The sequence below is a fragment of the Gymnoscopelus braueri genome, assembly GCF_963280865.1.
Source record: "Gymnoscopelus braueri genome assembly, chromosome: 15".
Lineage (NCBI taxonomy): Eukaryota > Metazoa > Chordata > Actinopteri > Myctophiformes > Myctophidae > Gymnoscopelus > Gymnoscopelus braueri.
Genome location: NC_137620.1, coordinates 30,254,676 through 30,277,866, shown reverse-complemented (window position 1 = coordinate 30,277,866; position 23,191 = coordinate 30,254,676). Strand labels below are relative to the sequence as shown.

Here is a 23,191-nt window from a genome sequence, read left to right as displayed (position 1 = left end):
CTATAAAACAAAATTTGCTAATTTCAATCGCACTGTTGTAACAGGCTTCAGGTATGCACCAATGGTATTTACTGTATTAAGTTTTGAGTTTTGTATTAATCGATTAACATATTATTGATTTGTACCATTAATGTAGTCATAAATAACACAAATATTAATGTAGTAAAATAATAATAATAATAATAAAGTCATTAAAAAAAACGTTCCAAAATCACTTTTACAGCTCAGGATCAGTGAAGGTGGACGCTGAGTTAATATTCAACCAAGTGGCAAATGCCACACCTCCAAATGCCTCTGCTGTGATTGATACTCTGGTGGTGGCTGTATCCAGCCCTAATTTCTCCCTTCCTGTGAACTCATCATCTATTGATGCCACTGGTAGGAATGGTTGACTCAACAGATAAAAGCTCAGAATGTGCCTTTATAATGAATTTTTTTTAATGAATATAATGACATTCATATAATGACATTCATTATTATTTTCTTCTTATTAATGGCCTGCACAAGAACTGATATGAATGTTTTATTCTTACAGTGGTTTTGGCGCCAACTCCAGCACCCACCACAGCAGCACCTTCAACAACAATCAATCCAATTTCAACAGGAGGTACTGTTGCGTTTCTGCCATATTCCTTTGGTGATTTTTTGATTTGCGACTGACAATGGTGAAAGATCTTTTTCTGTTTTTTTTTATATTCAGCCCAATTGCCAAAAGTCAACATAGCTTTTCTGTTTTTTTTTATATTCAGCCCAATTGCCAAAAGTCAACATAGCTCAATTTTTTTGTCATGTGACTTTTCTGTTCACTTGGTCACTTGGTCAAATCATGTGGTCTTTGTCCTTCTACAGCTTCAAAATAAACAGGCAGGCACCGACAGACCGACAGACAGACAGACAGAGATAATCAAGTGGCTTGCAGAAAACATTGGGCAGAGAGGATAATGAGCAACAACATAAACTAGCATCAGCCGTCTACTGCTGAGCCCATAATTAAATATAAGTGAATCATTGGCTCATGCATTAATTAGTTAAATTGGACTCAATCAGTGTAGCTGTTGTGGAAATTCGATATTTCCTTGGTGAGAGAATGAAGCTTTAATACTGATATGGTTTCAGTAGATTTATTAAATACAACAGATGACAATAATATAATGAGAAAATAAGAGTAAAGAGTGTTAAAGTGGAAAGGGAAAGTGATGACAGAGGGAGAGATGTTCAGCGGAAGGTTCAGGAGTCTGACACTGATCTGAAAGTTGGTGCAGCTTAAATACAGAATTCTATAAGGATACATATACATTGTTATGATATTTAGGAGGACTGACATTCTTCTTGTCTGAGCTGATATTCTTCTTGTCTGACCATAACCCATATTCTCAACACCTGAGAATGGAAGGTCTCCCCTGCCAGACTATAGATGGGTTTCCCGTTTGTAAACATTGAGGATGATGCGCGCGCAGTGGAGGGAAGAGCCTGTAGAGGGCGCTATTACCCGCAGCATCTCTGGCCACTGTACATTGATAAAATAAATGGTCTTCACCGGGTTTAATGAAAGTAGATTAAATGATGCAGTTTGTAATATCTTCTTTACTCAATAAAAATGATTTGTCGGAAGTTGGATCTGTCTGTATATAATAGCAGCATTATGCCTATTCTGCCTATAATAGCAGCATTATGCCTATCTAAATCCCGAAAATAACAATAGAGTGAATGGCACTTCCGGGTCGTTCTACCTCCCGCATGCGCAGAATGCACACTCTGCTCTGTGATGACGTCGCGCGGAAACCCATCTATATGAAATGCGTTTCTTCACTTCTCAGCGACTGAGAAATGGAAGGACCCTACTGGCCGTCTAAACATGTGCTCCACTCTCAGCGCCTGAGAATGGAACCGTGTGTCTCGCTGTCTGGGCTAGCTGACAGAGGGGCAGCTACTTAAAGGGATATTTCACATAATTTTTTTTGTTGTAATTTTAAGTTTTTAAGTTGCCTGATTCAGTATTTAGATATTTGATATTCATTTTTATCAGACACGCCCCTTTCCTATACAAACCCATTATAACTTCAAACTCCATTTTAACCATGTTAGATTCATCAAAAGCACCCGTCCTTGGTTCTGGTGATTCAAACTGCCCTCCTTATATGTGAGGGGGCCGTGTTTTTTCAATTACTTTTTAAATGTATTTTTTATATTTATTTGGGTAAATGCAGAAAATTAAATACAATAACAAAATTCTATAAAATTAAACAACTGCAGGTCCAACAACAACTGGTCCAATAACAACTGCAGGTCCAGCAACAACTGCAGGTACAACAACAACTGGTCCAACAACAACTGGAGGTCCAACAACAACTGGAGGTCCAACAACAACTGGTCCAACAACAACTGCAGGTCCAACAACAACTGCGGGTCCAACAACAACTGCAGGTCCAACAACAACTGCAGGTCCAACAACAACTGCAGGTCCAACAACAACTGGAGGTCCGAAAACAACTGGTCCAACAACAACTGCAGGTCCAACAACAACTGCAGGTCCAACAACAACTGGAGGTCCAACAACAACTGCAGGTCCAACAACAACTGCAGGTCCAACAACAACTGGTCCAACAACAACTGCAGGTCCAACAACAACTGGTCCAACAACAACTGCAGGTCCAACAACAACTGGAGGTCCAACAACAACTGCAGGTCCAACAACAACTGGTCCAACAACAACTGGTCCAACAACAACTGCAGGTCCAACAACAACTGGAGGTCCAACAACAGCTGGTCCAACAACAACTGGAGGTCCAACAACTGGTCCAACAACAACTGCAGATCCAACAACAACTGCAGGTCCAACAACAACTGGACGTCCAACAACAACTGGTCCAACAACTACTGCAGGTCCAACAACAACTGGTCCAACAACAACTGGGGGTCCAACAACAACTGCAGGTCCAACAACAACTGCAGGTCCAACAACAACTGAAGGTCCAACAACAACTGGTCCAACAACAACTGCAGGTCCAACAACAACTGGAGGTCCAACAACAACTGGAGGTCCAACAACAACTGGAGGTCCAACAACAACTGGTCCAACAACAACTGCAGGTCCAACAACAACTGGAGGTCCAACAACAACTGCAGGTCCAACAGCAATTGGAGGTCCAACAACAACTGGAGGTCCAACAACAACTGGAGGTCCAACAACAACTGGTCCAACAACAACTGCAGGTCCAAAAACAACTGGTCCAACAACAACTGGAGGTCCAACAACAACTGGTCCAACAACAACTGCAGGTCCAACAACAACTGGAGGTCCAACAACAACTGCAGGTCCAACAACAACTGGTCCAACAACAACTGCAGGTCCAACAACAACTGCAGGTCCAACAACAACTGGTCCAACAACAACTGGTCCAACAACAACTGCAGGTCCAACAACAACTGGTCCAACAACAACTGCAGGTCCAAAAACAACTGGTCCAACAACAACTGGAGGTCCAACAACAACTGGTCCAACAACAACTGCAGGTCCAACAACAACTGGAGGTCCAACAACAACTGCAGGTCCAACAACAACTGGTCCAACAACAACTGCAGGTCCAACAACAACTGGTCCAACAACAACTGGTCCAACAACAACTGCAGGTCCAACAACAACTGGTCCAACAACAACTGCAGATCCAACAACAACTGCAGGTCCAACAACAACTGGAGGTCCAACAACTACTGCAGGTCCAACCACAACTGGTCCAACAACAACTAGGGGTCCAACAACAACTGCAGGTCCAACAACAACTGCAGGTCAAACAACAACTGCAGGTCCAACAACAACTGCAGGTCCAACAACAACTGCAGGTCCAACAACAACTGGTCCAACAACAACTCCAGGTCCAACAACAACTGCAGGTCCAACAACAACTGGTCCAACAACAACTGGAGGTCCAACAACTGCAGGTCCAACAACAACAGGTCCAACAACAACTGCAATTCCAACAACAACTGGAGGTCCAACAACAACTGCAGGTCCAACAACAACTGGTCCAACAACAACTGCAGGTCCAACAACAACTGGAAGTCCAACAACAACTGGTCCAACAACAACTGCAGGTCCAACAACAACTGCAGGTCCAACAACAACTGGTCCAACAACAACTGCAGGTCCAACAACAACTGCAGGTCCAACAACAACTGGAGGTTCAACAACAACTGGAGGTTCAACAACAACTGCAGGCCCAACAACAACTGCAGGTCTAACAACAACTGGTACAACAACTACTGGAGGTCCAATAACAACTGCAGGTCCAACAACAACTGGTCCAACAACAACTTCAGGTCCAACAACAACTGGTCCAACAACAACTGCAGGTCCAACAACAACTGCAGGTCCAACAACAACTGGAGGTCCAACAACAACTGGTCCAACAACAACTGCAGGCCCAACAACAACTGCAGGTCCAACAACAACTGGAGGTCCAACAACAACTGGAGGTCCAATAACAACTGCAGGTCCAACAACAACTGGTCCAACAACAACTTCAGGTCCAACAACAACTGGAAGTACAACAACAACTGGTCCAACAACAACTGCAGGTCCAACAACAACTGGTCCAACAACAACTGTAGGTCCAACAACAACTGCAGGTCCAACAACAACTGGTCCAACAACAACTGCAGGTCCAACAACTGCAGGTCCAACAACAACTGGTCCAACAACAACTGCAGGTCCAACAACAACTGGTCCAACAACAACTGCAGGTCCAACAACAACTGCAGGTCCAACAACAACTGGAGGTCCAACAACAACTGCAGGTCCAACAACAACTGGTCCAACAACAACTGCAGGTCCAACAACAACTGCAGGTCCAACAACAACTGGAAGTACAACAGCAACTGGTCCAACAACAACTGCAGGTCCAACAACAACTGGAGGTCCAACAACAACTGCAGGTCCAACAACAACTGGTCCAACAACAACTGCAGGTCCAACAACTGCAGGTCCAACAACAACTGGTCCAACAACAATTGCAGGTCCAACAACAACTGGTCCAACAACAACTGGAGGTCCAACAACAACTGGACGTCCAACAACAACTGTAGCAACAACAACAACAACTGTAGCACCAAGAAATCGTGTGGGTGTCGTGGCAACAATAGAAAGAGTTTTTATAGAACAATACAGTAACCCTTCATCAGCAGAATTCAAAGAATTGGCAGTTGTTGTTGTAACAACAGTAAGTCTATAAAAATGTTTTTGATTAGATTAACTAATTATTGTATTCCATTTAAACTCATTTTGACAGTATATATTTCATCAGCCTTGAACCTGTATGATGTTGTATTTTCTTTTCAGTATAATTTCATCTACAACCTAAAATTTGGAGACATCTTCATAACCTGTCAAGTTCTAAGTTTCAGGTGAAATACACATTTTCACTCAAACTCACAATTAAATAACACAATACAAAGAAACATATTTAAAAGACACATGATTTTATAGCCTACTACAGATTTTGGTTGACTTCCTGTCCAAATCATATCATGTTTCTTTGTTAATAATGGATACTTTTGTGTGAATGATTACTATTTGCTGACATTAATATCACTCATTAACATCAAGTTTTTGTCACTCGTCCCTCGCGTATATGGTCTTACACAGTCAAGCTGTAACAAGAACGAGCAACAGTAACACTGTAGCAGATGTGGATCTCATCTTCAAGCAGACAGCCCCAGCAGCTACTGACGTTGCACAAACCCTGAAAGAAGCTGTGACCAATCCCAACATTACCAGTTCCTTAAACCTCACTATTGCTGCAAACTCTGTTACTATCTCTCGTAAGTACACAGAGGTTAACATCCTCCCTTATGTTAAGGCAAGTGGAAGTTCATTACATAACAGGTGCATAAATACATATATTTGATCACAAAACAATTAAGAATACTGAGTAACAATATATACACTCGGTCAAGTGATATACAGTAGGCTAAAACATTAAGCCACCTGTTATAATGTTTCATAGCAAGTTTCATAGCAATTGGACACTGCGTTCATTATTTGTTGCATTTTGTGCAAAACGAGCCACTGCCTCAAACTGTGGAAGCCATGATTTAAAGACATCTATGACAGTCTTAGAATCAGTACAAAAAAAAAACATAATCCTCAACTGCAATTAATCTAGGAGTGCGAAAGCTTATTTACACAGGCTATTGATAGATTTAAAATATATCATAAGTAAAGATCACATTTTAAATAATATATAAGAACCGCACAGCGAAATATGGTATTGAGCAAACCCGCTGACCGAGATTCAGGTTAAAGATGGTTTATTCCAATAGAAATTTCGGAGAGCTTTCTCTGCGCTCCACAGGAGCAACAGGGACAATTATACAGACCTCTGGAAGCTTCCCACTGTCCCACATTACATACGTCATTGGTAAAATTCGACACATCATTGGTCAAACTGACGGAAGTGTGCAGCTCATGCAGTCTTTCGGGCCGGAGGCCTGCGTCAGCTGCAGATAACATTATATCATCACACATTTGTGGGTACTTATGGAACACAGGAGTACAGTTGGAAGCAGGAGGTGACCAAGGACATCTCCAGCTGAGTAGGCCACCAGCTCATACAGCAGATACCGAGGCGTCGAACAGTATCTTCTGGCATATTTTATCTCTGAGTCACATTGACCATCTCCAGTTTGTTTATTATGTTAGCCCATAAGACAATTTGGTTATATGTGACAGTGTACAAATTTCATACGCTAAAATACATTTTCATCTAACAATGACGAGACAATTCTATAATAACTCTTCAGACATACAATGACAAAGTATAAAATCCATATTTATCAGCTATGCATTTCAAAATTGGTTTAGTTTGATCTATTTTCCTTGCCACAAAATAATGACAATATAATAACTAGATGCTTGACATTGTTAAAACTTGCTCTTCCTTACTTTCAATTAAATTACATTTCTTAAAAATGTATTTTCACAGGAGACCCAACAACAACAACAACAACTGCAGGTCCAACAGCAACTGGAGGTCCAACAACAACTGGAGGTCAAACAACAACTGGAGGTCCAACAACAACTGGTCCAACAACAACTGCAGGTCCAACAACTGCAGGTCCAACAACAACTGGTCCAACAACAACTGCAGGTCCAACAACAACTGGTCCAACAACAACTGCAGGTCCAACAACAACTGCAGGTCCAACAACAACTGGAGGTACAACAACAACTGGTCCAACAACAACTGCAGATCCAACAACAACTGCAGATCCAACAACAACTGCAGGTCCAACAACAACTGAAGGTCCAACAACAACTGGAGGTCCAACAACAACTGGTCCAACAACAACTGCAGGTCCAACAACAACTGGAGGTCCAACAACAACTGGAGGTCCAATAACAACTGCAGGTCCAACAACAACTGGTCCAACAACAACTTCAGGTCCAACAACAACTGGAAGTACAACAACAACTGGTCCAACAACAACTGGTCCAACAACAACTGCAGGTCCAACAACAACTGGTCCAACAACTGGAGGTCCAACGACAACTGGTCCAACAACAACTGGTCCAACAACAGCTGCAGATCCAACAACAACTGCAGGTCCGACAACAACTAAAGGTCCAACAACAACTGCAGGTCCAACAACAACTGCAGGTCCAACAACAACTGGTCCAACAACAACTGCAGGTCCAACAACAACTGGTCCAACAACAACTGCAGGTCCAACAACTACCACTGGCAGTAGTGCCACTGCCTCGACAGATCCTCTTACTGCTGATGAGAACACCGTAACTCTTAAGTTTAGTCTCGACCAAACCTTCAACTCTGATCTCTCCAACCCTTCTACTACAGCATTTAAGATTTTGGCTGCCACAGTGGTCTCAGAGGTAAGACAAATGATGTGCTTTGTTGTACTTAAGCAAGAACATTCTAAATTCTAACTTGTTATCAATATGCAATGCAGGCAGGAATGTAGCTTTTAATATTTATTCATTTCCTTTAAGTCAGATATGAATAAAGTAAATCATGGAATTAATGCAATTTTTTCAGTGGATGGATATTTATTCTGTTTGAGTTTGAAAGCTCATGTTTGGTTTTAAATAAAAAGAAAATCAGTTCAACATGAAAAAGGAATAAGGAAAAAAAGAGAAAGGGGTGGGGATTAAACTTTCTTTAACTTCACTGCATTGCAGCGCAGGTTAGCACTTTCTAGTTAGGACACAATATTTCCATCAGCAATTGAGCTAAACCAATTTTCATTCTTCTCTTTCAGGTAAACACGATTTACAGCAGCAGTGGCATTACATCTTTCAAACGCTCTATAGTCGACAGATTCACGTAAGACTGAATTTTGATCAATTGCTTACTTTACATTATGAGTTTGGCAATGATTTGCAATTTAAAAGTCACATTGTCTTTCTCACACATTACAGGTCAGGATCAGTTGTTACTCAAATGAGACTGGTGTTCCCAAAAGACTCAGTTCCTTCTACAAGCGCAGTAACAACAGCGATGAATGATGCAATTAGCAGCACCTCCCTGAAAGTCATCCCTGGCACCGTTTCTGCTGCACCTGCTACGGTCGCAGGTATGTTTTATATATATATATATATCATTAAAATGTAATTCAATAGCTGAAATGTCATATCGTTGCTGTCGGGTGGAAACCTTGTAAGTCATTACCGTTCCTTTTTTTTAAATGGCTTGAAAATGCACGCTGTCCCACCCATCTGACCACTTAACACAGCTTTAGTTATGTGGTCAGATGGGTGTGCCACGAATGCAACATCATGTGTTCTTCTAAGAGCTATTGCCTAACATAGCGAATTTAATAACAATTCCAGTGAAAAAAACGTATTTAAAATAGAAAATAACCTTAAGATACTTGACATTTTCAAACCTCCCTCTTCTTTACTCTCAGTTAATCAGAACATCTTAACAATTTAAACCCTGTCTTGAACATCGTCATGATAAATTGTGAAAATCTACAACCGATCTACAAGCTCACAACGCATTGCATCTGTGAGCTTGAAGAGCGGCTATTTTCGCTAATGCCTACAACTTTTTAACATTATTTTAAAAGATTGAAAACGGTGTAATGTTTTGAAAAGTTTGCACAAATTAGGGATGCCCGGGGTTAATGTGGTTAAAAACTTGTTTTTGCAGAAGTTGCTGAAGCACTCACCACTAAGCGTCTGAGATTCAGATCTGCAGGAGAAACAGACACGTTTACAGCTGACCTGCTGAATCCATCATCTTCTACTTTTCAGGATCGATCCAAAATGTTAAAGGAAAATGTACGTAACAACTGAGAAAAAAAATAGTGGTAATGAAAATTAAAGGAGTAGTTCACCCAAAAAATTACATATTTTCACATCCCATGAAGCCTTGAATTCACAGAGATTTTTTTGTTTTTGTCGCATTCCTAAACCAATAATTTGATGACCGGCTGCGTTTCCGGTAGGAGACTCAAGAAGTCTCTTATGAGTTTCCTACTGGATACATTAGCATCTTTCGGCCGGTCATCAAATTATTGGCTTAGGAATGCGACAAAAACAAAAATAAAATACATTCAATATTAAAGAAAGCAATGTGTAACAGGTTGAAGGTGAAAGGGCCTGATATCTTCATTACAGGATCATTTTTACTTTTTATCTCAAGAATGTAAAGTTATTCACTGAAAGATTCCTTGTTTTTATTTCTACAGCTTGAAACCTTCTACAGAGCAGAAATCGGCACATTCAGATCATTGACAGTGTTTGCATTCAGGTAATATGCCGATACTAAACTTAACTTGCTTTTCAATGAAAACTGCAATCCTGAACTTATTTTAATGAATCAAATTAGTTTAATCAATCCGTAAAGGTAGATTATGAGTACAATATAACTAGCTAATTTCTCCAGTGAGACATTTAGAACCTGGTGTCAGGTAGGAAACCCATTGGTTGACAAATAGTACAGCCTCAAGCTCATAACGCTATCTCCATAATTAGTACATCTGCAGTGGTTAGAGCAGGTGGTCTCACAACACTACAGTAGACCCTGGTGTTTGGTAGGACACCTACTAATTGACAAGTAGTACTGTCTCAAGCTCATCAGAGGTCAAGCAGGGATTCCATCTCGGAGTGGTAGAAATTAGTCTCTCGTGGAGAAGACTGGTGTTCAAATCCCGGGTAGGACATAAAATCTACGAATTGCAGCTTTAAGGAAACAATGGCCCACCAATCATGTTGTTATAATATTGTTGTTTACAATATTGTTGTTTAGTCAAATCTAGTCAAGTGTATTTGTGTAAAATATTTTTGTGATTTTGTTTCCAGCAATGGATCAATCATCAATGATATCGACCTATCATTCAGTTCCTCATTCACTCCTAGTGATGCTCAGATTGTAGATGTTTTGGTCAAAGCAGCAGGTCAAGTCACAGCCTTCCACATCGACACCACCTCCATCACTGTTAATGGAATACGTAAGCAAGTACCTGATCAATTCAAGACAGACAAATATTATAACATATTTTTTGTTTTGATGTATAGCATGCTTTGTGTTTTCTTGATTCACAGTGTGTTGTTCGAGTGGGGCACGCCACAACACGAGCATCTTCACTGCATTGTCTCTGATGGTGTTGGCATGGCTGTTTTCAAGCCAGCAATATTGTCACTCCTGAAGTACATCCAAGATGATAAAGGACAATGGTGACCATCCATGGTATAAGAAGGGACTTAAATGTCTCTGGAGATGACAGATGATAATGCTCTCACGTTTTAGAGGACTTTGAAATCATTACCAGAATCTCTTTTTTTTTAAATGTTATGTAATGGTCAAATGTAGCCTATTGATGAGAATGATAATTCTTTAAATGAATCCACACTGCTGACTTTGCCTTTCTTACCAGTGACATTCCCCACAATTCACAATCCACTATTTATCTTTTGGCATATTCACATACTAAACTCGCTTGAAGTTTAACAAACAATTCAAATAACATATTTTTTGTCTTCCTTAAACCATAGTCATAAAGATTACAGTTGCAATTTTACTGCAATTTATACAAAGCTTATTGATGTAAATATATGTTTTACAGTCACAAAATACATACCAAATTTAAATTAAGTCGACAGTTGGGTGACAGGGGTACCATACTGCAATTATAGATGTTTTTAGTAGATAGATTGATCACAACTACACTGTTTCTAAAAATGGGTTTCTTTGATTACAGTTATCTTCTCTTGTGCAAAACAAAGGCTTTTTATTTTATCCAAGAGTGCCATGGTAAACTGTATCACCCTATATACCAAAGAGCAGCTTATTTGGATTTTACTCCTCTCACAGTTTTCTACTTCCCTTGTTATTATTCCCATGTATATTTGTATGAGAAAAAAACATAATGCAGTACTACAGTATGTTGCAGACAGTGCAGGCCAGGATAATGATGGACTATATTAAAGCAAAGCAATGGTCTGAATGATTTAGTTAATTCTATAGTTTACATATTTATAATGCACTGTATTTATCAGACTTGAGTGTATTCAGTGAGATAATTGAGTACAGTTTTTCTTAGAGATGCATCTTTATGATGCACGGAATACATTTGTGTATCCGTGGCAAAAATGTGTACGTTGAGGTGTGTACATAGAAATGTGGTTTGTTAGCATAAGAAATGTTTAAGGTATTAACATGTGTAGAAAGAGAAAAATGAAATTCAAATTGTCACTAGACTGAGACAATCATATATATAAGTTTGTTGTTCATATACTAGAATTATGAGGTTTTCCAGGGTTCGATTAGCTGGAGGGCATGGGGGGAATCCATGCCTCTGCTTTTGATATCCCCCCTCTGGTCATTCATTTATATTGCCAGTGGGGTTACGTTTTATCCCTGCTTCTGTCAGACTGAATTAAAAACATGCATTTCCTTTTGGGAAATGTAGACTGTAGAATGTAGGCAGATGTGTTAGATTTTTGCTCGGTAAAGCACTTTGAGCTGCATTTATGTCATGAAAGGTGCTATATATAAATAAAGTTTATTATTATTATTATTATTATCCAATATACCTTTAATAATATTTTTTTTGGCCGACCGGCCTTCTTCAGCCTCAACAGAATTTTTATTTTAAAAATAGTGAAAATAACCGATCTACAAGCTCACAATGCGTCACATTATATTTGCTATTTGTCATACAAAGAAGTAGCCTATATAGGGCTGACCCCCCCCCCCCTTTTTTTTGGGTTGTTGTTGTTTTATTAATCGAACCCCGGGTTTTAATCTGCCTCTGCCAGTCAATTTCCAGCATAGGCACTGTTGGAAAACAATGTCTCAGTTTGTCTAGTTGCACTAACATGGCACAGATATTGCTGATCATGCACAGAATGTCCACTTCAGATGAACAGAATCATTAAAAACTCACATAGGCATAGGCTACAGCAAAATGTGAATGTATTAAATAAAATATGTCAATGTTCAATAAAATGCTTAAATTATATCAGAACACCTGGTATTGCCTTAATGCCTTGCCTCTACTTTTGACTTCATTATATAAGCAAAATAGACCTACATCAGGAAAAAAACAAAACATAAATAAAGCCAGACAGACAAATAGGCAGCACAGATAGATAGATAGATAGATAGATAGATAGATAGATAGATAGATAGATAGATAGATAGATAGATAGATAGATAGATAGATAGATAGATAGATAGATAGATAGATAGATAGATAGATAGATAGATAGATAGATCTAGTCTGGTCGTATTTTCCACAGTGAATAAAAAGTGCTGCTACTACTTAAAACATTTTAAATCATTTACAGAATAATTATTAGGCCAACATTTCTCAATATTCAGCATTATTATTATTATTATTATTATTATCATTATTATTACCCAGATAATTAATATTGTGCATATAAGAATGTATAGCAGTCTGCCTACACAGATTAATTCCCAGTGGCCATCACCACAACTGTAGCCTAGTTGTACTTAATGTAAGCTATAACTCTATGGTTGTAAGCATCCCTGTCCCATATGATGCAGACAGCCTACACAGCCGGAAAAGGAAAACGCATGATGGATTAGTAGTGTTGCCATGTCCAATTATTATAAGCGACTTTGGGCTTCTTTTTCTGTTAAATTGCTTGTACAAATTGGTAGTTGCGGGTTGCAGTTTTGTGGGCTTGAATCAAGCCATCAAAACCGCAACCCGCAACTACCATTTTTTACAAGCCGCTGATTTCTAAAGTGTAGTTGCTTATTTAGGCTTGCTTCCAATTTATTTTATTATTATTATTTAAACCACTTAGTTCTCAAATATTTTCATGAAAATGTTTTGTGCCAGGTACCAGATTTGATAAAAGATTCCACATTTTAATTAAAGAGTATAAATAGCAGATCGGCTAGATAAAGTGCTCATGTGGGCTTATTTTGGACTTGTTTTCCTAGACCTGGTTGCTTATTTCTCTCTCAAAACCTGGCAACACTGATGGATTAGTAGCGTGTGTTTACAGTTCGCGAAATTGTCCCAAGCAACGCCGGGGGTAGGCTATTAATGCAGCACAGCAGCACCGTAGAAGTAAACTGCTGTTTTGAGAATATTGGTAGCCTATATCGAGATCGACATTTGGTAGGGTAGTCAGTTGCAGGCATTCATTATGCTGTGTTAATGACAGTGCGCGATATCTGACTGAACTATAATCTCTGTCACCGCGTCGGACCAGAGAGACCACCCACCATCTGCATCAGTGGTCGCGGACAGAAGTGGGACAAGAGAACAGATGGCGTTTACGAGCATCTGCCCACTGTATGGGCTACTTTAGAATCCCCGGCCGGGAATGGCTTGCGTACTGGGAGAGAGATCCACCGCGAACTGCCGCTGTGACCAGATCAAGACCAGTGCATCGCAATTGTGCAAACGCTCTGGTCCTCCTTATACGTTAAGGAGTTCTCCTTAACACAAATCTGGTCAATGGAGCTTTTCTATTGACAATATCTGTAGGGGGCGCAGTGGAGTAAGTAGTAATAAGAAATATTTTATTTTCTGGCCAAAAATTGTATTTTAGACGTGAGGTAGGGGGCTCCGAGTGTTCCCACCAAGGAAAGTAGGCTTTCAACGTCCTAAATCCGTCTTTGTTTTGGTGAGTAGCGAAAGTGTACTTTTTATTTTTATTACAGACGAGTGGCTGCGCAGCCTGCGCTGCCGTGGGTGTGCGGACAACGTCTCGAAAGCAACATAGCGTTAAGGAGAACTCCTTCTAAACGCTATGGACCAGAGCTAGCAGACACACCAGCCACTGGCATACAACTCTTAATCCCCTTTACGTGTCTTCGGGATCGGTAAAAAAAACTAAAACAAAATAAACAATGGTTGACAACCGCTACGCCACCGCGTTGGTCATCGGCGGTGTCCTGAGCATCATCGCCACGGTGTATCTGTCCGTGGCGGTGGGGACGCAGCATTGGTACCAGTACTCCAGCCCCACGGTGCGCGGCGACGCCAACGTGTCGGAGCTGCGCTCCTTGCATGACGAGTTCATGGAGGACGTCGGGGAGTTGGATGAGAAAACATGCAGCGACACCCTCTTTCGCCTCAACGGGACCACGGGCCTCTGGTGGCGATGTGTGCTGGTTCCGGCCGTCAGCTGGTACAAAGAGCCAGGTATGATGATCATATTAGCCTGCCTTCGTAAGCTGCGTCAAAATATAGCCTATACATAAACACCTGATGATGAATTACCTGACGGTTGAGTCTATGTGCTTTATTCCAGTAGGCCTACAAAGCCAAAGTGCAGTAACTACGAAAAAATAAATAAACTGATGAATGGGTGTAAAAGTGTTTCAACTGGTCAGTCAAATGAAATATCGGCATATAAGTGATATTACACTGATTGATTGTATATCTGTTCTTGAGGTAATTTATCCCCCAAAATCACGAAGGCTAATTTGACCTTTGGGATACACAAATAAAGTCCGTGTATCCAAAAAACGTAGTTACTGCACTTTGGTAGCTGTAGTATACAACCCTCGTAGACGTATTTATGATTCTGACGTCTTCAATCTACGAGAGTTGTAGGGTTCACGCCCCATGGAGACCTGGACTTTCTGCACTATGCCCCGTAAACACTCCAAACATGTACAAATGTGAAAATAAAGGTGCTTAACCCCAAGCCCCAAATGTTAACTGGCTCTACGGGGTAGTAGTTTAATGTAATAATCCATATCTTTCAATAAAGAAGTGTTTTAATGCCGTCTGTGGCCGATTCTGTCGGAAGTTCCCAATGGGCGGTAGTGACGGGTAGTGACGGGGCGCATCCGGTGGAACCCGGAATTACACTAAATGTAAACGGGAAGTAAACGAGGGTGAAAAATGGCGTTCGGCCACAGACGGCATTAAAACACCTACACCTACAACTCTCGTAGATTGAAGACGTCAGAATCATAAATACGTCTACGAGGGTTGTATACTACAGCTAGCACTTTGGCATTGTAGGGCAGAGTGGCTCTCAAACTTTAACATTTCCCATAATACTATATAACTCTGAGAGTGTACAAATGGAACCAAGTGGAAACATTTGTTTTCATTTGTACACTCTCAGAGTTACAGACTTGTAAGGGTCCATTTCGTTTGTTTCCTTTTGTAGACACTCTCATAGTTACAGATGTGTATAAGGGACTCCCTCCCCCCCACTGAACCCTGAGGGTCTCAACCACACTCTGAGATTCTGTTTTATTATGTACAGGGTCAAGTGATATACCTCTTGTTTCAGGTACCAAGATGGTGATGGACTGTAGGAGCTTCACTTTATCTCAGCAGTTCACTCACAAGTACAAAGAACCAGGGAATCACAACAGTGGAGAAGACATGTTGCGTACCTGTAAGTAAAACAAAACATAACATGCTATGGTTGTACATGACCTTTCATAAATGATATCCAGACCATTGTAATGTGGTAGAAGGCATGGCTACATCTATTGCAGTATCTGGTCTAAACTACAGTATGCAGTGCATTAATCATGTATGTCCACCATGTGATATTGACGAATACAAGAACGCTCGCCCCAAAACACGCTCGCCCCAGGTCTAATCCGGTGACCTCAGAACGGTCGCCACCAGGTATTCCTAAACGTAACCCCAGTAAAACTATGCCTAACCCTAAACTTATTCCCGACCTTATTATCAGTAAAACAAATACAAGAACCGCTCGGGGCGAGCAGTCCGCAAACAAAATGGGGGCAAGAGTGTTTTGGGGCGAGCCTTCCGGTTACCATATTGACTACTCACAATGGCAGTGCCCTATGGGCGCTTCCATCTGTGACATGAGTGTGGTCGTGGAAACACTTCAGGCTGCCCACTGACAGGCCTCTTGTATGTGTATGTGTCTGTCTCTGTGCATAATATATGTGCACGCATAGATCTGTGGAGGTGCCAGTTCCTGCTCCCACTGGTGTCTTTGGGCCTTGTGGTATTGGCAGGGCTCATTGGCTTCTGTGCCTGTGTCTGTCGAAGCCTGTCCCCCACACTGGGCATAGGTGTGCTCCATCTGCTGGCTGGTAAGACTTGATCAACCACACTCACACTAAAGGCAAATGTATAGTTTGGCCCACTGCCATGTCACTGGACAAAAATATACCTGCTGCGTAGACACTTTTTTTCTGTTGAGAATACGTCATCTTTGTCATGTGGCAAAGTATAAATTTAGCGTATTATTGTTGACAAGTTATTTGGGTTTTTGTAAACAAAAATCTGCTCAAAACGGAATCTGAACATTGAGCATGTAATTGTTGTGTAGTAATAACATAGGATTATATAACTATTTAATTGAAGGGGTGAATGTAAGTGCAATTTACGGTGTGGCAATATATCGATGTTAAATCGATTCGATATCATGATATAGACTAGATATCGTCTGCGATTTTGGATCTCATAATATAAGTGTACTTTTCCTGGTTTCAAACATTTTCGAAAATAGCCGATCCCCAGGCTCACAATGCATCTGATGCGTTGTGGGCTTGCTGCTATTTTCGCTATTTTCTAAATGTTTTGAAAAATAAAAAAAGGTCTTTTGCACACCTGATAAAAGTCCAGCGACAGGTGCGTTGGTGGAGAAGACGCAACAGGTAAGATGAAGATACTTGCACGCTGTCTTCATAGATCTCTGAAATGACAGTCATACAGCAGGTGTCTTCTTCTTCTGAAAAAACTAAAAATAAAATTGATATTATCGTCACAAATACAATGCTATTGTCACTGTGTTGATATTGAAATATTTGGTCGAACTTATTGTGATATTAGATTTTGTCCAATATCGCCCAGGCCTAGCACAAGTGAAACTCATGAACTCCTAAACTACATTCAAGAAAAGCAGTCTAGAGGGATTGTCTCTCTTCTCTTGCAGGGTTATGCACTCTTGCCAGTGTGTGCTGCTACCTGGCAGGGATGGACCTGCTCCACAGGGTGTCTGTGCTACCGGACAAAGTAGATGGCTCTCTGGGCTGGTCCCTCTACTTGGCCCTGATGTCCTCTCCGCTCCACATGATGGCTGCCGCGCTGCTGGCGTGGGCGGCGCGCAGCCACAGTCAGAACTACTACCGCATGACTGCATACCGGGTGGCTTAGACTCCTCCTTAGCCAACTGATCCGTAGACGTTGTTGAAGTTGCTCTTTGCTCTAAATTGCTCTTTTAAAAAGAATCATCTCCCACAATAAAACCTGTTTAATCTGGACCCAACTCACACCCAGTCCACATCTTAAGTGTCGAAATGGAACCTTCCGGGACAGTTTTTACACATTTAAGAGTTCAATTAACGCTCAGGTCAGAATTTTGCAGTGTGCAGAAAGAAGGTAGTGGTTAAAACTTGTACTAATAACTTTTACTGACCCCTATCCATCGCATTGGGAAAAAAATATTTCCATTTGTGTGGGGGCCCAAGTGTGATAGAGATTTGGCTTTAACATTTAGGGTTTTCACAGACTGAAATATCTTATTCTATATAGTATTATACCATTTGTTTTAACACCTTGTACATTTCTCTGCACAGCAGTCTTTTACTTCAACTGTTGTAGGAAATGATCAGGTAAAAATATTTTGTATTTTGGGGTGTACTGTAGTATGTCAACACAGTAAAAGAAAAGGCAGCTTCCTGCCTTTTATTGTACACCACATTGTGTCATTATGAGAGATGCACCCACACATAAACGTTGTATTATTTATTTATAGTTTTTTGTTGTTTTTTGCTCAAAATAGTTGTTCATAGTTTCAATTAATTAAATATGAATAATTGTATGTTTTGTTTTCTGAATTCAAGAATATTTTTGCTGAATTTGTAGGCCTTTGTAGACCAGTCATTAAGGCACCTATTTAACAAGGTGATAGCTATGTATCCTTTCATGTTATGTTTCCATGATCTTATATGCTGTTGTAAATTTGTGTCAATTTCCTTTTGTGGTATAAGTTTTGTTAACTAATTTGCCATACATTTAAGCATTTTTGTACATTATTCCATGGGTCATTTTCTATTATTTCTGACCATTCACGAGAAAGGCTCAAAATATATTAATAGATTTGACAACCAACAGCATTTAATTGGTTGATTTATTTTATTAAGCATTATGAATGTATTTGCAAAGGCCATACTAAGACATTATACTCTTCTCCTTTTGCACTTAATATTTAAACATATCGAGTGTTGCAGCTGGTAATTAATTTTTATGTCAGTGGCGTTACAGGAATTCTGAAATGACTTGCAAAAACAAAATATCCTGAATTACTGGCATGCACTGAGGTAAACTATGCATTGCACACCTCTCGGTTGCCCTTGTTTTAATATGTGAAAATTGGTTCTATTTTGGGCTTTACTGTAGCGTTAAATATATGGCAAACATTACTGTACAAATGTGCGTTTGTGAATCTGCAGTGAATGTGTTATGTATTCCCTGTGTGTGTGTGTGTGTGTGTGTGTGTGTGTGTGTGTGTGTGTGTGTGTGTGTGTGTGTGTGTGTGTGTGTGTGTGTGTGTGTGTGTGTGTGTGTGTGTGTGTGTGTGTGTGTGTGTGTGTGTGTGTGTGTGTGTGCGTGCGTGCGTGCGTGCGTGCGTGCGTGCGTGCGTGCGTGCGTGCGTGCGTGCGTGCGTGCGTGCGTGCGTGCGTGCGTGCGTGCGTGTGTGTGTGTGTTCCAAGCAACTGCTGTTACCATTTCAAATAAAGATTGTTTTTATTTATACAACTTTACCTCTGACTTTACAACTTTACCTCTGACTTTCTGCCTAAATGGACATCAAATCCACTGCCCATGGGAACTGTAGTTGTTCCCATGATACTCTTTTACTGTTTCAAATATGTCTTGAATAATCTGGACTACTCTGACACGCTGGTGCTTCCATTGTCTTGAAGCTCTATCCCCTTCTGCATCTGGATGGCTGGTATCTTCACACACCTCCTTCGAGCCAAGGAGAGAGCGATTCCCTTTTCGTAGTAAGCACATTCGTTAATGAAGAATGGATAGAGAGGCTCTTTCCCTTTATACCTCAGTGTCTTTCCTGAGAAAGTCTGGAACATAGGGTCACTGGGATGGAGGAGGTAGAAGTCTTGGTCCTGTGAGAAGATACAGTACATTTTCTTAGATTTTAGGATCTCCCTGGTACATTTTAAAGCCATATATTGAACAAAAACATGAATTTTCTACCTGGAGTTGAGGATGAATGGCTGCTGTGATGTTGAGAGTCTCACAATCTCTTGGGTAGTCAATGTTCTTAACCATGGTATACACCTCTACCAAAGCCCCCTCAAAGACAGCACCTCAAAAGAGGTAAAAAGTGCAAATTTAGGAGTTTCCAACCCAGCAACATTAACTGAGGAAAGGTCCAAAAGCCACACTAGCCTATTCAGGCTTGGGAGGGTTTACAATATTGAGTTGCAAGGATTTGTATCGAAGGGTGATTTCTCTTAACAACTCATTCACTGCCACAATTATTGCTGGCCGCGTTTGCCCACTGCCAGAGATTAAAAATAAAAAAAATAAAAAAATAAAAAAATATATATTTTTTTTGAAAAAATTAAAATTACGTTTTTTACGTCAGTGGCAGGATTGGTAAACGGGACAAATTACGTTTTTTACGTCAGTGGCAGTGAATGAGTTGAATGGCAATAATAATCACTATTATCATCATTATTATTTTTTAATAATAATCTTACGAATAAACATCTGAAAATGTGTTGTGAATATTTCACGTCAAGCTATTAACTTGGTGATGCCACCTTCATACAGGCAGATACTTTGACCTCGTTTTGAAAAATAGTCATGTTGTTTTATAGCCTTGTATTGTATTCACACTCTGCAGTTTAAATTAATGCAAATTAATCACATTAATTTAAAGGACCTTAATAATAAGTATATATACAATAGTATTTGTACGTCATCTTTCACACGTAGAAGTTACCTCAAATTATTTTACAGAATTTTCCAATACACTGGCAAAATACAAACTGGCCAAAAAGTTGACAGATAAAAAAAATGAATTGCAGAATTACAGTAGGTTTTATGCTAAGAGCTATTAACATTTCGTTGTGTGTTTAATGTGAAAATCCCGCCCAGGTTTGGGGAAAAGGCACTGGGTGGGAATGTGCATGCATGTATGTACAGTAAGTCTATATGAGTGCTTGTGGGTGTTGGGGGATGAAGGTGGTATATGATCCTAGTACCTGAGTTGAAGAGACGGACACAATCCAGTATATGCTGGACGGCAAGTTTCATGGTCGTGTAGATGTTTGACCTCATCACGCCATGAGGCTGGGGGCCGACCTCTATCGCTGCAGAGGACATAGATTTGACACAAAACACATACAGTAGCTGTTGTAGCGTTCACATTATTCTACAGAGAAGATGTTGGGACAAGCATGTTATGCTTTAGCAATGAGCGAGCATCTTGACAGTAAAACTCACCAAAGCCATGTTTTCCTACTGAATCAAGGGAATACGCTTCTTTTGAGGGGAGATCAAAGTGGACATACCGCACTGGAGTGTCTGACATCTGTCTCTGAAAACAACATGTCAGTGCTATCATTAGTAGTAACCACTAGCCATTGTGATTAAGCAGCACTTGTTCTAGTACCATTCAAACACTGTTATGTGGATGAGTATGTTGCGGCCTCAAGTTTCAAAAGAACTTGGTTGAAATATTTCGCTCCCCTGTATAGGAAATTGTTCATGCATGCCTGTAGGTATCTGAATATGTGCAGGCAGATCCAGTCACAGTCAGAGTAAGCAATGAGGCAGAGGCCCATGTTGGCGGTGGTGTTGTGGAGATCGCATACTAGATCCACTGCCCGAGGAGTGCCTTTGGGACCCAGCAGAGAGTTGAGCTCCTGTGACCTGATGATCTCATAAGGGGTTCTGTCAGATACAGGCCCACTGGGAAAGATAGCAAACAACAATTTGTTACGATGGAGCTTTGTGCACAGACGTCCTATTGACCATATTCACGTGGCAGCCATTTTGCTCTTACATCATGAAACATAAGTATGACATAAAAGAAAAATGGATGCCGTGTGAATATCGTTAATTGTAAAAGCAAAATGGACACTGTGTGAATATGCTCACTTATTTGAAATATGGTGAATTATAATCGCTATAGGCCGAATCATCATGACATCACCACAGCCAAAATGAATTTTCGGGTAGATAACGCCCACAGCATCGCTTTGGAGCAATATTAGTCATTAACCTTATATCTGGAAGAACAGGACACTTATGATATTGTTATTGACGATTTAGAAAAACTATTATTTCGTTCTATAGATTCACATGTTGACAAACTAGACATAGCTAATGTTCTGGACACTTTATTTTATATTGCGCAAACGTCCATAGACTTTCTACCCAGAATTCTGATCTGGTCTATACTATCACCATGCCCAGTTATACTTACTTGAGGGTGGCCTGTGTAAAGCAGCGGTTCAAGTCAGTCTCTGTGTATCTGCGACCTTGCTGGACAGCCCGAGGGTTGGACATCACTGTTAGTACTGAGACAAGGCCATCGTCCTCCGCCTTCTTTGCGGTCTTCAGACACTCTCTCACCAGGTACACTCCTGACAGCTCGTTCCCATGGGTACCACCACATACAGCCACTCTGGACACTGGTGGCAAATGCATCACCTCTTCTTCCATCTGGCTGTGGAGGAGAAAGTAATACAGTGAAATGTCACAGCTTAAAGACGAATGTTCCCACAGTAGAGCTTGAATTCATCCTTTCCGCTTAATATTTGGAGTACTAGATGCTGACATTTGAGTGCTTTCTACTATTTTACCAGATCAACGTCCACAGACCAGAGGCAACATGCTGCCGAGTACTGCAGAGAATTTCTTGGACAACACTTTATCCTTTACACATTTACAGTCATACTTTAAGTAAGAACATGCTTTTCTTTTTTTAAATCAACATGTTCTTTGTGTTGCAGCAGTGTAGAGCAGCCGCTTGGGAAAGGAAGGTCCCAGTTCAATCCGAGGCTCCCCAGAGTTAGTGCCGAAGTGCCCTTGAGCAAGACACTCAACCCCTAATTGCTCCTGATGAGCAGGTTGGTGCCTTGCATGGTTTCATGCACCGTCGGTGTATGAATGTGTGAATGTGATGCACATTGTAAAGCGCTTTGGATAAAGGCGCTATATACATTTACCAATTTTTCTCCATAATAACACTGTATTGTAGTCTTTTTCCCTGAACAAATTCAAACATCCGTTGGGAGTTACACATGACCACTCCACCTGCTTTTATCATTGCTGTTCACATTAGCACTATGCTGTCCAGTGTAAAGTATTACAAAGCAAATTGATTTCTAAGACCTTACCTCACTTTTATGACGTGCTGAAACGTGCAGGACCAGTGCAGTCTTCACACTTGAATTATAAAAAATGTCCTCTTAAGTGCTATTGTGGAAACTGGTCTTAGAGGGCAGCTTGAATCTGTAACCAGGAGCTAGCTTTTAAACATCAGGCAGCCTTCAAACTCCATCAGATCTGGATAAGTAACAGTTAAAACGAATGATGGGTCTTTTTGATCGGACATCACCCATCTTATCCAGTCTACCCTGGATGTTATATCGCTTCCTCTGCAGACAGTTTACCCTCTCCCACCCTCTCCCAGGCTTTCATAAAGTTTCAGTGATTCAGCATTTTCATACCTCACCGCTCCCTCTAAAAAAAGAAT

General features: G+C 40.6%; 3 protein-coding genes across 3 annotated transcripts in view; 2 read left to right on the top strand and 1 right to left on the bottom strand.

Annotated features, from left to right (window-relative positions):
- LOC308101480 (uncharacterized protein) overlaps positions 1-7,881 on the top strand; it is a 90,202-nt gene extending 82,321 nt beyond the window's left edge. The window contains exons 10-12 of the mRNA XM_080450896.1: positions 2,254-2,700; positions 3,022-3,699; positions 7,722-7,881. Of these exons, the coding sequence (XP_080307022.1) occupies positions 2,254-2,700; positions 3,022-3,699; positions 7,722-7,746 (1,150 nt within the window). The 3' untranslated portion in view covers positions 7,747-7,881. The remainder of the gene's footprint in view (positions 1-2,253; positions 2,701-3,021; positions 3,700-7,721) is intronic.
- A 5,456-nt stretch (positions 7,882-13,337) lies between these two features.
- LOC308101163 (claudin domain-containing protein 1-like) lies at positions 13,338-18,988 on the top strand. Its single transcript, XM_080450530.1, has 4 exons — positions 13,338-14,652; positions 15,761-15,868; positions 16,407-16,544; positions 17,390-18,988. Exons 1-4 carry the CDS (start codon positions 14,358-14,360, stop codon positions 17,608-17,610), a joined length of 762 nt encoding a protein of 253 aa, XP_080306656.1. The 5' UTR covers positions 13,338-14,357; the 3' UTR covers positions 17,611-18,988.
- A 268-nt stretch (positions 18,989-19,256) lies between these two features.
- Positions 19,257-22,155, bottom strand: LOC308101162 (N-acyl-aromatic-L-amino acid amidohydrolase (carboxylate-forming) B-like; the record flags this gene model as incomplete). Its single annotated transcript, XM_080450529.1, has 6 exons — positions 19,257-19,583; positions 19,675-19,787; positions 20,691-20,798; positions 20,932-21,025; positions 21,204-21,399; positions 21,917-22,155. 6 exons carry the CDS (start codon positions 22,153-22,155, stop codon positions 19,347-19,349), a joined length of 987 nt encoding a protein of 328 aa, XP_080306655.1. The 3' UTR covers positions 19,257-19,346.
- Between the last annotated feature and the right edge of the window lie 1,036 nt (positions 22,156-23,191).

Excerpts from the sequence above, each read along its gene's own strand:
- LOC308101163 (XM_080450530.1), top strand. The coding sequence starts at position 14,358 with ATGGTTGACAACCGCTACGCCACCGCGTTGGTCATCGGCGGTGTCCTG. Across the intron at positions 15,869-16,406 it reads AGAAGACATGTTGCGTACCT|ATCTGTGGAGGTGCCAGTTC; the intron begins GTAAGTAAAACA and ends GTGCACGCATAG. Across the intron at positions 16,545-17,389 it reads TGTGCTCCATCTGCTGGCTG|GGTTATGCACTCTTGCCAGT; the intron begins GTAAGACTTGAT and ends CTTCTCTTGCAG.